This window comes from Ambystoma mexicanum, chromosome 3q (genome assembly GCF_040938575.1).
Source record: "Ambystoma mexicanum isolate Mex_15411 chromosome 3q, UKY_AmexF1_1, whole genome shotgun sequence".
Classification (NCBI taxonomy): domain Eukaryota; kingdom Metazoa; phylum Chordata; class Amphibia; order Caudata; family Ambystomatidae; genus Ambystoma; species Ambystoma mexicanum.
This window is the reverse complement of record NC_090926.1, coordinates 1274221118-1274236335: the sequence shown is the minus strand read 5'-3', so window position 1 is coordinate 1274236335 and position 15218 is coordinate 1274221118. Positions and strand designations below refer to the sequence as shown.

The 15218-nt window shown below is 45.6% G+C and overlaps 1 protein-coding gene across 2 annotated transcripts in view; it reads left to right on the top strand.

Annotated features, from left to right (window-relative positions):
- Nucleotides 1-15218, top strand: part of LOC138447868 (complement C3-like) — a 1306650-nt gene that overhangs the window by 1090968 nt on the left and 200464 nt on the right. For both annotated transcript variants that reach the window (XM_069604330.1, XM_069604329.1), the window contains one exon: nt 7035-7193. In XM_069604330.1, coding sequence (XP_069460431.1) covers nt 7035-7193 — 159 coding nt within the window. The remainder of the gene's footprint in view (nt 1-7034; nt 7194-15218) is intronic.

Below are 15218 nucleotides of genomic sequence, written 5' to 3'. Positions count from 1 at the left end.
GGGAAACATTTTTTTATGTTTTGTTCATGATATTGCTTGGATTTCCACTCAAGATTTTTGGCACAGGCTGACAGCAGGATAGGACATTTCATTGTCTATTGCACAAAACAAAAGCTAGATAGGGCAAAGAGAGGGACCCTCTTTTTTGTTTAAGGGGGGCTTGACTCAAGAGGGTAAATTACATATAGAGGGAGAAAGAAGAGTCAACAGCTCCCCCTGTTCAAACACGCACTGGAGGTAGGTATGAAAAGCAGCAGGCTAGGTTTAACAAATACTAGCTGAAGGTGGTCACAAAATAGGCTGGAGAGCTCGAGGAGAGAATTTAATTGAAAAATTGGACACACATCTAAAATACTACTTTTAATTAATAGTATGCCATTGTTGTCAACGTTGACAACAATGGCATACTACTAATAAAAAGTGGTATATGAATCTGCACAAATATCTATGCTACTAACCCTCACTTTAATATGGAGTATTAATATTTACCTTTGTTGCCCTCTTGGGCTTACGTGCTTTTAAGGTCCAATCTTGTGTATTTGGGCATACATTTTTTAGATGTGTGTCCAGTTTTTCAATTAAATTAAATTCTCTCCTCAAGCTCTCCAGCCTATTTTGTGACCACTTTCAGCTAGTATTTGTTAAACCTAGCCTGCTGCTTTTCATACCTACCTCCTAAGGCCTCTTGGTACTCTTGGTAGTTTATCAAGCAAAATGTTCCTATCACTTTCATGTATTTCACACTAGGCTTTTACGGTTTCTGGAGACTTTAGAGAAGGCAACCGCATATTGCCGGACCACTCATCTACCATGTGCTTCTTGATTGCCAATTGTTACAATGGGGGTCATTACGACCTTGGAGGTAACCATGCTGCAATTTGCGGCATGGTTCCCCCCGGGGAACCCCATGGGTACCGGCTCCGGGTTCCTTAAATGAGGAATTACTGGGCCATTTCAACCTTGGAGGACCTGGTAATTCCTCATTTGAGGAACCCGGACCCGGTACATCCCCATTCCCATTCGAGCCCCCATAGGGGCTCGAATGGGAATGGGGAGGGAGCTAACAACGGGCCCTTTGCGGGTCCTGCGAGCAGACTCCTAATGGGGCGGTAAGGGGTTGACGGCTCTGGCACCATTACCAGTGGCGTTAACCCCTTACGCCACCTCGGAATGAGGCCCAATGTCTCTGCTTCTGTCGCGGTTTCACGGCACACGCGCAGCCTTTCAAAGCGTTACTGTATCTTTTATCCTTTTACGCAAACTGGTCTTTTGTCTCTTCACTCACCGGTTGCATAGGATACTTTTCTTCGGCATTCTTTTTGAAGTCAAGGCTGATGTATGAACTATATCAGAATCTTTCCAACTCAGTTCACCCCAAAGAGGAGTTGTTCATCCCTAACACGGGCAAGGAGTGTCTCTCCCTTTTCTTTAGCTCCTTTATATGACCTTCGCTATACTGCTGATATGGCCACGACCTCCATCGCGATGTCCAGTTTCTGTATCCATGGTTGTCTCTGCCGGAAGGGAATGGGTCCTGCTCTTGTGCCACCTTGCTCAGAGTGTGATTTCGTGCTCCGCCTTTTATCTGTGTGGGGAAAGGTAATAGGGGCCAGGTGTGTACAATTATAAATAAGTGCCTGATCTCATTAGTGGGACAACATGAGGGTGGTTGGTGGTAATATTTCCTCTGTGTCGTAAGGTGTTTTATATGAGTAATCTTTACTACACCCATTTGTCTCTCCTTCTTCACAGTACTATGTGAAAATGGGGAGGGGAAGATGTTGTGTGTTTGGAAATTTCCCAAAATGGTAGAGGGGTTGTGCGATTGTGGATAACTGCAAGAAGGGGGATACCGCATCTCGCCATCAGGTGTCTCTGCCCCACTCCCCGAGGACCTCTCATTCAGGTCATCCTCCCGCACTTGTCCATCCGCAGGGTCTGGATCCAAAGGCAACGGCTGTGCCCTGGCCACCTGAGCAAAGGAACCCCGGGGTTTGGGCAGTGAAACACCTTCTGGTTTTTCACACTCCCTTGCACCAACCTTGGCCGATTTCTGTGTTTTGCCACTAGATCCTTACTGCTACACTTTGTGCATCCTCTCCTCAAAAAGCCCTCTGCCGACCCCTCCTGCCTGGCTAACTACCACCCTATCCCCATTAACCCCTACCTTGGCAACCTGCTGGAGAAGCTGGTCATCTCACAACGGATCCAACACACTGAATCTGTTGGTTGTCCCCACGACCACAAGTCTGGCTTTAGAGCAGCAAGAGGCACGGAAAGTGCTCTAGTGAACACCTGTGAAAACTAGCTCTCAAATCTCGATTCCAACTCTCCTTCCGTTCTTATCCTTCTGGATCCTTCCTCTACCTTTGACACGGTCAATCATGCCACCCTGACAAATTGGCTCTGTGACACCTTTGGCATCACGGGCCTGGTACTGGACTGGTTGACCTCATTCCTCTCTGCTCGACCTTCCTAGGTTCAACTGGGCCCTTTTCTCTCCCCTATCACACTCTCCACCTGCGGCATCCCTCAAGGCTCTATCCTCTCTATCCTATCTTCAACATCTACCTTGCTCTTCTGGCCCACCTGATCTTGTTCTCTCCTCACTTCCAGTGTTATGCAGACAGCACACAGCTCTCCTTCAAGCTTCCATCTACTGCCTCCTGTTTCATCCCTGGTTGTCTGACTGCTATTCAGGCAGGGTGTGCTGCCAATGATCTTTGCCTTAATGCCAGTAAGACGGAGATCCTTCTCATTGGGACCCCAGCTCCCTCGTTCCCTCCCAATCTTCATATCATCTTTGACTCCTCTCTCTCCTTTTCTCCTCACATTGCGGACCTTGCAAAGAAGGCTCACTGTCAGCTGCTCTTTATCAGAGGCATTCTCTCTTTCTTCACCTTGCCCCAGAAACGCAATGTCTCCCGAGTTCTTGTCCTCTCTAGGCTGGCCTACTGCAACAGCCTCTTCCTCAATCTACCTTTATCCTCCCTTCACCCCCTTAAACTAATCCAGAATAGGACTGCGAGTCTTATCCTTGGCCTCATGCCCAGGAACCGCATCTCCCCAGCCCTAAATTCTCTCCACTGGCTCGCAGTTGATGCTAGGATCAGAAGACCCTCTCCATCATCCACAAGGCTTTCTGGGGCCTGCGACCCTGCTACATCCAACTCTCTCCTTGCCCCTCACAGGATTGAGCCATATCTCCTTAAGTTCCGGCAGCTCCACAAGACCCTCATTTTCTGTTCTTCTTCCTTCCCTCTCCCCTGTTAACACCCCCGTCTGCTGCAGTGACTGGCTGCCTGGTTCCAGCTGAGTTCTACAGGGCACTAGCGCCCCCGCCCAGTCCACCCCACTATTTGAACTTAGCATGTGGACCTGCACCCCATGCAATCCCTGTCACTTGCCCTCCTGGCTTCCCCTTAGCAATCGCTTAGCACCTGTGCCCCGCCCCCTCCACCTCCACCCCCACTTTTCACTTGCACTCTCTCCTCTTTGCCCTGCCATTCCCTTCCCACCCAAGCTTTTCACACTTTACCCTACCAGCACTTCCAACATGCCCCCTCTGCCTCGTACCTCTTGTTATTGCACTTGCACGATCAGAGTGTCACAGGGCCTAGTAGGACCGTTTTTGTAATCTTTCTCCCATGTCCCCCCCCTTTTGTCTTGTGGCACCTTAGAAACACCAATTATTGTATAGGCGCTGTACAAATATCAAGTAAATAAATAAATATAAGAATAGGAGATAAAGAAGTAAGTGGGGGTGAGAAGTGTGGATGAGAGAGTGACAGGGGGCTGAATGGATGTGGGAGGAGACGAGGAGAGAAGGGCGTAGCAGGGAGGAAAGTGGAGAAGAGAGCATTAAAGAGTCTCCAAGTCGAAACTCAGGCACGACTAGGGAACCCTTCACAGGAGCTTGTAAGAGTACAGCCCACATACGGTGTGGGCGAGGAGAAGATCCGCAACAGCACAATCTCAGGGAGGGTTCCCAACGTCCCAACCCCTGAATTTTGTGGATTTAGTGGAAATTAGGGGATTGGTATTACCCCTGCAACAATGCAGCCCGAGAGACCCGACTTGCAAGAAACAACTGTCTGTATAACACTGGCAATAGCATGTTCCAGCATCTGTTTAGCCAAACGATTACAGCGCCCACACACATCAAAGGAAGGACCCTTGATTGGATTGCCGTTCACAACTGCCCAATCACTATGACATCCATAATGCCCCAGCTATGGTCCGACCACCATCTGGTATCCTTTACCTTAGAAGTTACCACACCCTCGAACAACAGCACCCTAGCCCCCACTGCACCCACTAGAAACAAAAAAAATATAACCCCTGAAAATCTCATCCCCCTCATTCTCCCCACCTTAAATTCCATTTCAGATCAGTCTGACCCAGCCTCTATGGTAGAAACCTACAATGACGTGATGCTCGCCTCTTTGGACATTATCGCACCACTAAAAATCAGGAAGAGCAAACCCCGCCAACAACTAAATACTTGGTTGACACCCCTTTTAAAAGACATCAGACAAAAGAAACGAATAAGCGAAAAAACCTGGAGATTAGACCCCTCAGATACCAACAAAAACAACCTTAAGAAAATAGCCTCCCTCTACAAAAAATAAATTATCTTAGCGAAACAAACTTCTTACAACACCCGTATCACACAAGCCAAATCTAACACAAAAGAACTGTTCACCATCCTGAAGGAAATAGAATGCCCTACCGAAGTCCCCGATTCCTGCCTTAAGGACAAGCACTGGTGCACAGGCATACAAAACGCCATTGCAAACCAAATTTCTATGCTTCAAGCGAAGATCAATAACAAAAAAGTTTCCATAACTGCCCTAAACACTTAAGAGAGGCCCCTCATCCAAGACCACCACTAACCCACCACCACCGACTCGGAAACTACTGGACACCCCCTCCTTCTACTTTCACAAAGTTTCCACCAAAGAAGTTGAGAAAGTCATCCTCACCCTCAAACCCTCCAATTGTCAGGGTGACCCTTGTCCAGCCCAAATTTTAAAAGACGCTGCCCGCGAACTTTCACCTTTTATTACCAAACTCATAAACGCCTCTTTCACATCAGGTACCATACCCAGCAACCTGAAACATTCCTGGGTCCTACCCCTTCTCAAAAAGCAAACCTTGGACCCCTCCATTCCAACCAATTACCGCCCTATAACCACGGTACCGTTCCTATTGAAAATTCTAGACAAAGTGGCCTACCAACAAATTCAACACCACCTGGAATCAAACCACCTCCTAGGAGTCCGACAGTCCGGTTTCAGACCACAGCATGGTACCGAAACCGCACTCCTAGACCTTAAAGCTCAAATAGATTTACTAAGAGACAATGGCACAACCTCACTTTTACTACTACTTGACGTGTCTGCCGCTTTCGATTTAGTTGACCATGCAATACTATGCAATCATTTGAGCACGGCAGCCTGCTTCTCACAGGAAGCTGTCGCATGGATCCAGTCTTTCCTGGACAACAGGACTATGCGCCTCTTCTCCCCCTAGCAGCCGCTGACCCCGCACCCATTACTTGCGGCGTACCCCAAGGATCCTGCGTATCGCCCACCCTCTATAATATCTTCACAAAGCCCCTTTTCGATGATCTAGACGGTCTTGGTATCACCTACACTAACTATGCAGACGATACTCAGATCCTCATCCCGTTGACGGGGGATTATGACAAGGATTTGGCCTTTGTGAACAGAGTCTACCTCATCATCCAGGCATGGATGGCCGCTCATGGTCTATGCCTGAATGATGACAAAACCGAACTCCTCATTCTAGACACCTCCTCCAATATCAAAAAACTAGGCACTAAATACGACTCCTTCATAATTGATAATAACACCATTACTGAAACTAAAGTGGTTAAAACCCTTGGTTTTTATTTAGACTCCACGCTTACCTTTGGCAAACAAGTGAATTCCATGGCCTCAGCCACCTGTTATACCTGCAAGCTAATAAGAGCAGCCAAGCCTTTCCTTTCACCTAATAACTGCGTCACTATAGCAAGAGAACTAATCCTCTCAAAACTAGATTACTGCAACGCCCTCTACATTGGCAGCAATCAATACATCACCTCCAAAATTCAAACTTTACAAAATAACGCCCTAAGAGCCGCCCTAAACTTCCCGAAAAATGCCCACATATCAGACCTTAGGAGATCCACCAACTGGCTCTCTACTAAAGACAAAATCCGCCTCAAAACAGCCCCACTCACACATAAATGCATTAACCAGGCAGCCCCACAATACCTCACAGACAGATTCACCAGACAGACAGCCTCTCGCCCCTTACGGAAAGCCAACTCCAACCTACTGCTAGTACCCAGATTTAAACGTACCAAATCTGGCGGGAGCAGCTTCGCTGTCAAAGCGGCACAACTGTGGAACTCCCTTCCAACCGATCTAAGAGAAGACCTCCCTTACCAGCAATTCAGATCCAAACTTGTCCATTGGCTAAAAGACCACGATGTGTAACCCAAGCTCACGACATTTGGGATCTTATGTATATTTTGTATATTCGTTCGGTTCTATTTATCTGTCATTGCTGCATTTTTTGTAAATTTACTGTAGATACTTTCATGATTCTTTGACACTGCATATCCACAGCACTGTAACAATAAGCTGTATCCCATGATTATATGCACCATGTAACCTAAGGTGAACAACCCTCTTACCCTCTTCTGCCTTCGCGCCCGTATACCCTTGGGTCTGGTTGCGCAATATAAATAAATAAACAAACAAATACATAAAAACAGGTAAAGGTGGGTCCTGGTCCAGGTTAGACCCTGTCAGTGGGTAGGGAAAAGTTAACATTTTACAAATTCTAGGTGCCTGAAAGGTGGATTGCGTTCAATGCATAAGGACTGTGATGGGAAATGGGGGACAGGAGGTAATGGACTCTGGAGAGGATTTTTCAACACCAGATCTATCTCTAGACATCAGATCTATTCACCACCATTGTAAACTAAAGCACTAACACTATGTGTCTGAACCTTGCAGGCCACGATCCTGGTGTTCCAAGCTCTCTCCAAGTACCAGGCAGAGAAGCCGACCAGCAATGAAATCACAATGGATGTTTCCCTGAGTTTTCCCAAACGAACAAAAAGCATCACATGGAGGATCAGCACCGAAAGTGCCCTGGTGCCCAAGACTGAGAAGGTTTGCAGAATGTTGCCTTTTTATACTGTATTTGCACAATGCCACTGTGTGCCACACTACAAGGGATCTTAGGTGATTGTAGATGATCTCTCTGTCTGTCTCTGTGTCTCAAACTCACTCGCAAGTTAACAGCTGTAATGCTACCCTAAAAGAATAGGGTAGTAGGAAGCCACTAGGCAGAGGCATTATCAAAAACACTGGACTTTTTGCTCACCTCTATTTGCAGAGCAGGATGTCGGAGGATGGGTACGTTTAAGAGGGACTGTGGCAGGTCCAGTACCTTTAATTTTTTAAATGTCACTGTTTAAAGCACAGACCTAGCTCGAGAGCAGTGGAGCGCTGTATAGAATGTGTTAGCCGGCATTTTGGCTGGCATCTTTTAACAGTTGCACAGTACTGTGAGGTATGTGCGTTGAAGTGTGCGTCCATTGGAATTAGTCATGTTCAGGTGTTGTTAAAAGAGCCTTGTTTTGAGAGAGTTGCGAAATTGGAGAATGGTGCGGGGCATCCCCGAGCCGACAGCCGGCGCCTAGTTCCAGAGGATGGGTGCATGATAAGAGAATGATTGTTTGTGGATCCTCTCATAGAGAGGAGTTGTGATTCAAGCCGGTTGGTCGATTTGCTGTGCAAGGAGCGTGAGCAACCAGATATGTGGAGCTTTGCTTTAAGCAGAGGTTTTCTTAATAGCTTTCTTATATCTCAACTAACTCCACTAGTGTTTCTGAGAAGGAATACAAATCAAATTATACTTACCTGCAGCACCGCTTCAGTGGTGTGGTTCCTACTGCTTCCCATTAATGCGTTTGACATTTTTTGGTGCGGTAAGATCAATCCAGAAACACTCAAATGGAGTAGGATCTCCTTGGCAGTGGAAATGAAGTGGTGTAAAAAGTATGTTTTACCAAATGTCCTAGAACAACTGTAGGAGCTGCTGTTCCTGAAGCCATGGACAAGGGAGAATGTCTGCCTCTGATCCTTTAGCACGAAGGCATTGTGTGTGTGGCCATCTGCACAGAATGTGGGCTTGGAGTGCTGGGAGACCCAGGACAGTCAAGAGAGTTCCCAACCGAGACTGGTTGTTACATCTACCCTGAAACAAAATAGCCAATCAGGAAAAACAACTTCAACGTTCACTCAAGAGAGAGAATTGAGAATTTAAAAAAACTGGATCTACCAAAGACACTTCCTCCTTCCTCTGCTAGCATAAGGCTGCATGATGAGAATGTGGTGTGGGTTTCTGTTACATAAGGCTGACTGGGTAATATTTCATCCCCATCATATAGCTAGCATTTGAAATAATATATCTGATAAAGTATCCCCTACTATATGTTATATGGATATTGCAAGTATCTAAGATCAAGTTCCTTTATACGTTTACTTGAAAGATCCTTCTTAGGCTCGGAAGGGCATATTCAGGTATCCAGTCAATATATCTAAAATATTACAGAGTGGTACATTTCAGAGTGGACCATAATACCGAAATACACCGCAAACATTACTTAAATAAATAAAGGGTAGTGGGGTAAAGGTGTTAAAATGGGCCGGGATGGGGTCAGGGTGGCGTTGTAAGGGTAAAAAAAGGGGCGCTTGGAGGTTCCACAATGAAATTTACCACTCTGTAATTGCTTTCGGTAAGATCACATATAACCATATTTTATTCCTCGTAATACATGGCTGCGCCATCTACCTCTCTCTAATGCATGATGTCTTACAGTTTTTGATGCATATCATCAATGTAAACTCTGGAGGTAAAACACAGTAATTTGCAGTTCACTAAAATACATTTGAAAGATGTTTAGTCATTTAAAATAAGTAAGAACATGCAGATAGTCTTGCTCTTGTGTGTTAAACTCCAGCACGGCACAAAATAGACAAACTAGAGTTAACACGGTTTTTGTATAACATTCTGTTAATAACAGAACAAACAATATTCTCATCAAAGCACCCAGTCCAAAGGGAAAGCAGAACCCCTCTGAAAATGGGTAGTGAGGCAGAGCAGTCAGACTGTAAACTGAAAAATATGCACACACTTTATGTTATACACATATATGCACCCCTATTTGCCAAATAAGTAGTTTAGTAAACAAAACATAGTAAATATACCTAATGTATTATAAAAGCAGTAAATCTCTTATGATATTATATTGTAGGTCCACTATCTTGTGATAGCCAAATGACATATAAATATAGAGATTGGGAGGAGAAGAAACCCAGATTTTAAAGGAGTTTAAATCGTCATGACAGGATCCCATACCAACACTATTAAATTCACAGTACTTCTAAATCTCTTGGACATACAGCCTAGTTCCGAATGTTCTGGGAATTCGGCAGTAAATCTGCTGAATTACCCCAAAAATCGGTTATTGTTACTGTCACTTGGCCCCGTGGGTTAACCACAGAATTACAACTACTGGTAGGGCCGTGTTAGTCCCCATTTGTGTTGTCTATAGTACTGAATGTTGGCAGAATAAAAAGGTGAATCCTCCACTTATACTCCAAACTCAGGATTTGGAGAAGCAGTAAAAACGAGGTAATTCTGTTACTGCCAAAAAAAGTGGCAGTAACTAAAAGACTGCCACTTTTTTACTGCACTGCTAAGGTTGGACTGAGCCCCATAGTATTTGCAAAATAGAAATGCACACATCACTGTAAATGAAGGGCCTAGAGGAGAGAAAACATTCTTAAAACACTGCCAATGTGCCACCATAAGACAAAAGACATTTAGGTCGTGAGCACCAAGGTATTACATTTCAAGCATTCACTTTAGCAGAAGTTGAATTATCAACATTAAATATACATTAAAAACCACTGTTGCAGGTCTTTGATCCAAACTGGATTGATTGACTGATGCAGGAAAAATGTCTAGGACAGGTAAGTACCCATAAAGTCACTTTGCTGATTTTCTAGTTTGCTAGTGAGTAAAATGGTCCCCATAGAAATCAACAGGACAAACTCAATCTGTTTGTATGGAGAAAGGGCAGGTAATTCCAGTTCTACCTCACATATGCAGATTTAGTGGAAAACAACCGAAGGGGTGATCAGAGGAAACCCCAATGATTTCCAGAGGTTGGTTTGAGATTTAGGGGTCCCAAAAGATGCAGAACAGCAGGAAAAGCCTGCATGGACTCCAATGGGGAAATGCAGTTCAGATGTGCCTCTTAATAAGCTGAACCACGTCCATAGGGATCCTGAGGGTAAACATAATGAGTAACCCACCAACCCAGGGCCCAGAGACAAGTACGCATGGTGTTGCCTGCCAGAAAGTCTATGACTATGCAGGGAATTGAACCATGTGTCAAAAGTACTCCAACGATAGAAAGGAAGAACAAACTGCCTTCTTTGAAGCAAGCCCCTCAGTCCAAAACCAGCAGCGGAAGACTCAGACGCCGGAGAGGCAGGAGAATCCAGTAAAGCAGGTTTCAGAAGCTTGTCAAACAAAGGAGGACAGCTCAGCCACAGAAAAGATACCACAGTAAATATTATGGTGGGGTGGTGGGACTGTGAGGGGTCAGAAATGAGAGTCAGACACAAGGTATTCAGATTCTCAAGTAAAATAAAACTGGGTTGGGAAACTGTCTAACTGGCCCTATTCTAAGAGGAATTGCCCTCCCTAAAAATCAAAACTAAAGATCAGTCTGTGTTAGGAAGTCAGTATCTGAAAAGCCATCCCTGTGTCGAAAACGTTCTTTCCTGAACCTCACACTAAAACAAAAAGGAGTGGAAGAAAATGCCTTTGTCTTGATGTTAGCAACAGTGTTCAAAACCAAAACATAATAATGACTCCAACCAAATGTTCTCCAAGGAAGAGGCCCTTGGATCCTGTGGGTGGTTCCCTTCTCCTGGTTTCTTAAGCAGAATGGCAAAAGTTCCACTTTAATTAATAGTTTCTTTGGGTCTTCGTTGGACTCACAAAGTTCTTGTGTAAACCACAAGTTTTGCAACAGTCTTTCTGTAAGATTTGGTAGTATCCGCATTACTGGAGAAACAGGTAAGATGCTGGAGGCTGATTTATATAAAAGTAGTAAGCTTTATTTGAAGTTACAGGGTAAGCTTAGATGATTGAGACAGGAGATAAGTAATATACATCCAGTCAGTAAGCGCTCCCATCCTGAAGGTCCCAACTTTAGGATTCAGAACCTTGATGACACATAAGATTCTAGATGAACAAATGATATTCCACTATCTGCACAGTGTGCACCCAGTGCAGACAACCAGTCTAGATATTACACATTTCCTTTAACTCTGCAAATTGCCTGGTGCAATCCCCTGCCAGGAATATTCATTCAATCTCAACCACCTGTGTACTCGCCTGCCATGATTTCCTTTTATTATGTAATGCCTGGTGTACTTGCCGGCCAGGACTTCTCTTAATTGATTCACAGTTCCTTGGTTATACCACAATGGCCTATACTGTGAGGTACTTTGTATCTCTGCCTAGCCTAACATTTGCTCAGACTTCACCCCCACATTGGCATCTCATGCATCTGTATATGAATGGGGTTTATCGTTGTACTGTGCCTTATCTGAATTCAAACATTCTTCTTATTGATTGTGTTGAATTAGTACTTTACCTTAAACATTCTTTTTATGGTCTTTTCAGCATTAGTAATCTCATATTTATCAAACACTTGCTGGTGCGCTTGTCGGCACACACAGGGGTCACCAGTTTTTAGCAGACTCCCTGGTCTCTTCCAGCGTCTCCCACTCTGCCCATGCCTTTGTGGAATAGATGCTTGATTTGCATTCCATTCTGGAGTCACCTGAGGTCACTCCAGCGTTCTGGTCGGTTCTGCGATCACATGCTGGCTTCCTCTCTCATCTTGGACTGTCGAACGCTGATTCCACGAGCGGTCCAACGACCAGGAGCTTCTGCCCAACTCCCAGTGTCTCCACTGCTTTCCCTGCTCGTCTGCGGCATCTTTCCTTCTGTCCCGGTAGCGTTCTCTGCATACGTCACGTTCACGAGCCTGGAGTTCACCGTCCTCTCCTGCACTGCTCGACTTGTTAGTGCAGTCACCATCTTTAAATGTCCCTTGCACTGTAGGCTTTGAAAAACAACTAGCCTGTGTGTTTGAGAACCTGTCACTATGCACACACTCTTTCATCCTCCTTCTCATCTCAGTACCTGAGTGATTATGGGAGTTGGATGTCATTGGACTTTTAACTCTCAAATGGTTTTCCTCAGGATTTTCGTAATAAGGCATATTAGAAAGAGAAGGTGATATGTATGAGTTGTAAGTGTTTGAGCCAAAGGTGGAGGCTGGACTAGAATATTCTAAAGAAAAGGTTTCCTGAATTCCTCTACAAGGGAGAACCGTTAGATGACAATAGACCATTAAGGTGTTAGATGTCAGAGACACTGCATCGTGGGAAATCGGGGGCTACTGTGTCTCACCTGATTGGCTCTGGGTATCTCACCGGAAGTTGTCACCACCGGGAAAACAGTGATGAGTCCATCGGATTCATCACAGGACTCAGGGCAGCCCTCAAGAGCACATGAGGTGAGGTGTTGTAGTCTCCCCACCCATCCAGGCGATGGCAATGACCAGCTGCAAGGCAGAACAAACACAATGGTAACGCGGAATGCCCTGGAATGCCTGACCCAGCATTCGAGTGGAGCCAGGAGAGGGAATGAAGAGGCCCAGGAAGGACAACCAACTGCCAAAAGCCCTTACTAGAGATCAGCACAAGACACAGGAATCATCCAGTATGGTCAAACCGGTCCTAAAAAATGCAGAAACAGCAGGATATCTTCCAGCATATAAGTAAACCTTCTTCTGAAAGTTTTAACGGAATTCAGCAGAACTGAGTGTAGGAACGGGATATCCCCTAATTGTACCCAAACACATAGCAGCTAATCCATGTGAACCCACCAATCACACTAGGGGGTCTGAAACAAAGGGTTAGGTCCCTAAATTGGCCACTCAACCCAGACCACCCGCACAAGATGTGATATGGCCTGCCTAGCTACAGGAACTGGTCTACACTAGTTCAAACCAATAAGTGTGTTTGGCCAGGCACACAAAAAGCAGACATGTGCACCGTGGTCATTTTATGTCTGCATCATGAATTCCCTGACGAAAATATGCCCCTAAAACAAAATGACAGAGGGTAGGTTTTACAAATCTACATTGTACCCCAACGGCTACCAAAACCAAATTACAACTGCCACCAGCCTAGCCCCCTAAAACCAGTTTAGGGTGATATAATGTGTGACAAGGCCAGGCTACTGACCTTGTCACACATTATATCACCCTAAACTGGTTTGAGGGGATGGATTCCTTTGCGGCTTGGGGTGAGAGATCCACTAGGATAAATGCCGCAGCCAGTCCAACAGCAGAGGGGGGCGGTGGTAGTTGAGAGGGTCCCAATTCATGCCCCCTTCCCAAGTGCCTGTTTCTATATGAATGGCACTACTTTGTGTCACTGCATACCTCTACAAACAAATGCTTGCCAGGCCTATTTCTATCATGGCATGCAATCACAGGACCCAGAAACCTGTGTGACCACCATCTACAAGAATGTACCCCATGACAGCCTCCACAACGGACACTGCAGTGATCAGAGTTCTGCATGCATCGAGAAGAAAGAGAACAAGCAAGCAGAGAGACTGGGGTTCGGCGTGGCTGGGAGGAACGTGGCTTACCTGCAAGCATCAGCTGCACACGCTGCGCTCTGGCAGCGCAAGAGAGCCTCCTCAGAGAGACTTGTGTCACTGTGCCATGGAGCAGCTTGCTACAGGACTTACCATTTCACCAATACTTCACCTGGGAATTCACCACACCGTGGCACCAGAACCCAAATTGGGACAGATGCCAATGCAGGCCGCCATTGTTGCAGCACAGGGCCTCACGTGGAAGAAAAGGTCAATACTGAGCCCCTTTTGTGTAAATACTGCCCTTTGCAACACCGCCTGGGTGGGAAAGACAGAACCAGAATGGTTAGGGCCAGATATCCAGGGCAGGAAACAAGGAGGTGTGCATTATTCAGTCGAGGTCAGAGGAGGAGGAGGTGGCAGACCAAGAGACCAGCATGAGTAAGGATGGTGGACTGGAGTGTGAAGCTATTTTGGAAAAAGGGTGAGGAATTGGTTGGTGAGAGCAAGTGGTACTGTGTAGTGAGTCTGCGTACAAGGTAAGGTGAGTGAGAGTAAGAGAGAAAGTGAAAAGAGTGTGACTGAGGAGAAGGTGGAGTAGTGGCAGTGTGGAGAGGGGAGGGGAGAGTAGTAGTAGTGTGGATGGAGAGTGAAGCAGTGCGGACAGGGCAGAGTAGTAGGAGAAACAGTAGTAACATTGGAAGGTGTAGGTAGATAGTATAAGGAGTAGGAGATACCTCAGAAAGACAGCAGAGGAAGAAGTAGGAAGAGCGAGGATTGAAGATGTGTGGAGTTGGACAGAGGGGAGCAGTGGGAGGAGGGCAACAGTAAGAGACAGGATGAAGAACATCAGGGTGTGAGAAGAAGGAGACTGGGTTGGGCTTGAGCGACTTCAAGTCACAACCCTGAAACCCCTTTTTAGAACTATAGTTTCCGGATATAGGAAGTCCCTTAGATAGATAAGGCAGTCACCTTTAGACCATAACCATAAACAAGTTAGACATTGAATAATAGGGAGAAATAAGCAGTAGATACAAACCTAGGTAGTAGGGAAACCTGAGTTAGGGAGGGACTGAAGCATTTTAGATGGGAGAGAGAGGGACATCTCTTAGAACATGTGAAAGAAACACTTCTAAAAATCAATTAACTGTCTGTTCTGTAGCCATCTGTGACAAATCACCCTACTGCACAAACAGGGTGCCTAAGAAGTACCCATGGTCCTAGGAATCTTATGGACAACCCAGGATAATATACTCTAGGTTAGTGTAAATGGAATGCAGAGGCAGGGGGACATCAGGGGAAGTCCCCTAACTACCAAAATAGGCAATTGATTCAAAAACAAAAAGAGGGAAAAAGCAAAGAGTCAAGGGGACATCCACCCCTTTAATAATTGATTTCTTGCTCACTCTACTGCAAACAATCTTCCAGTT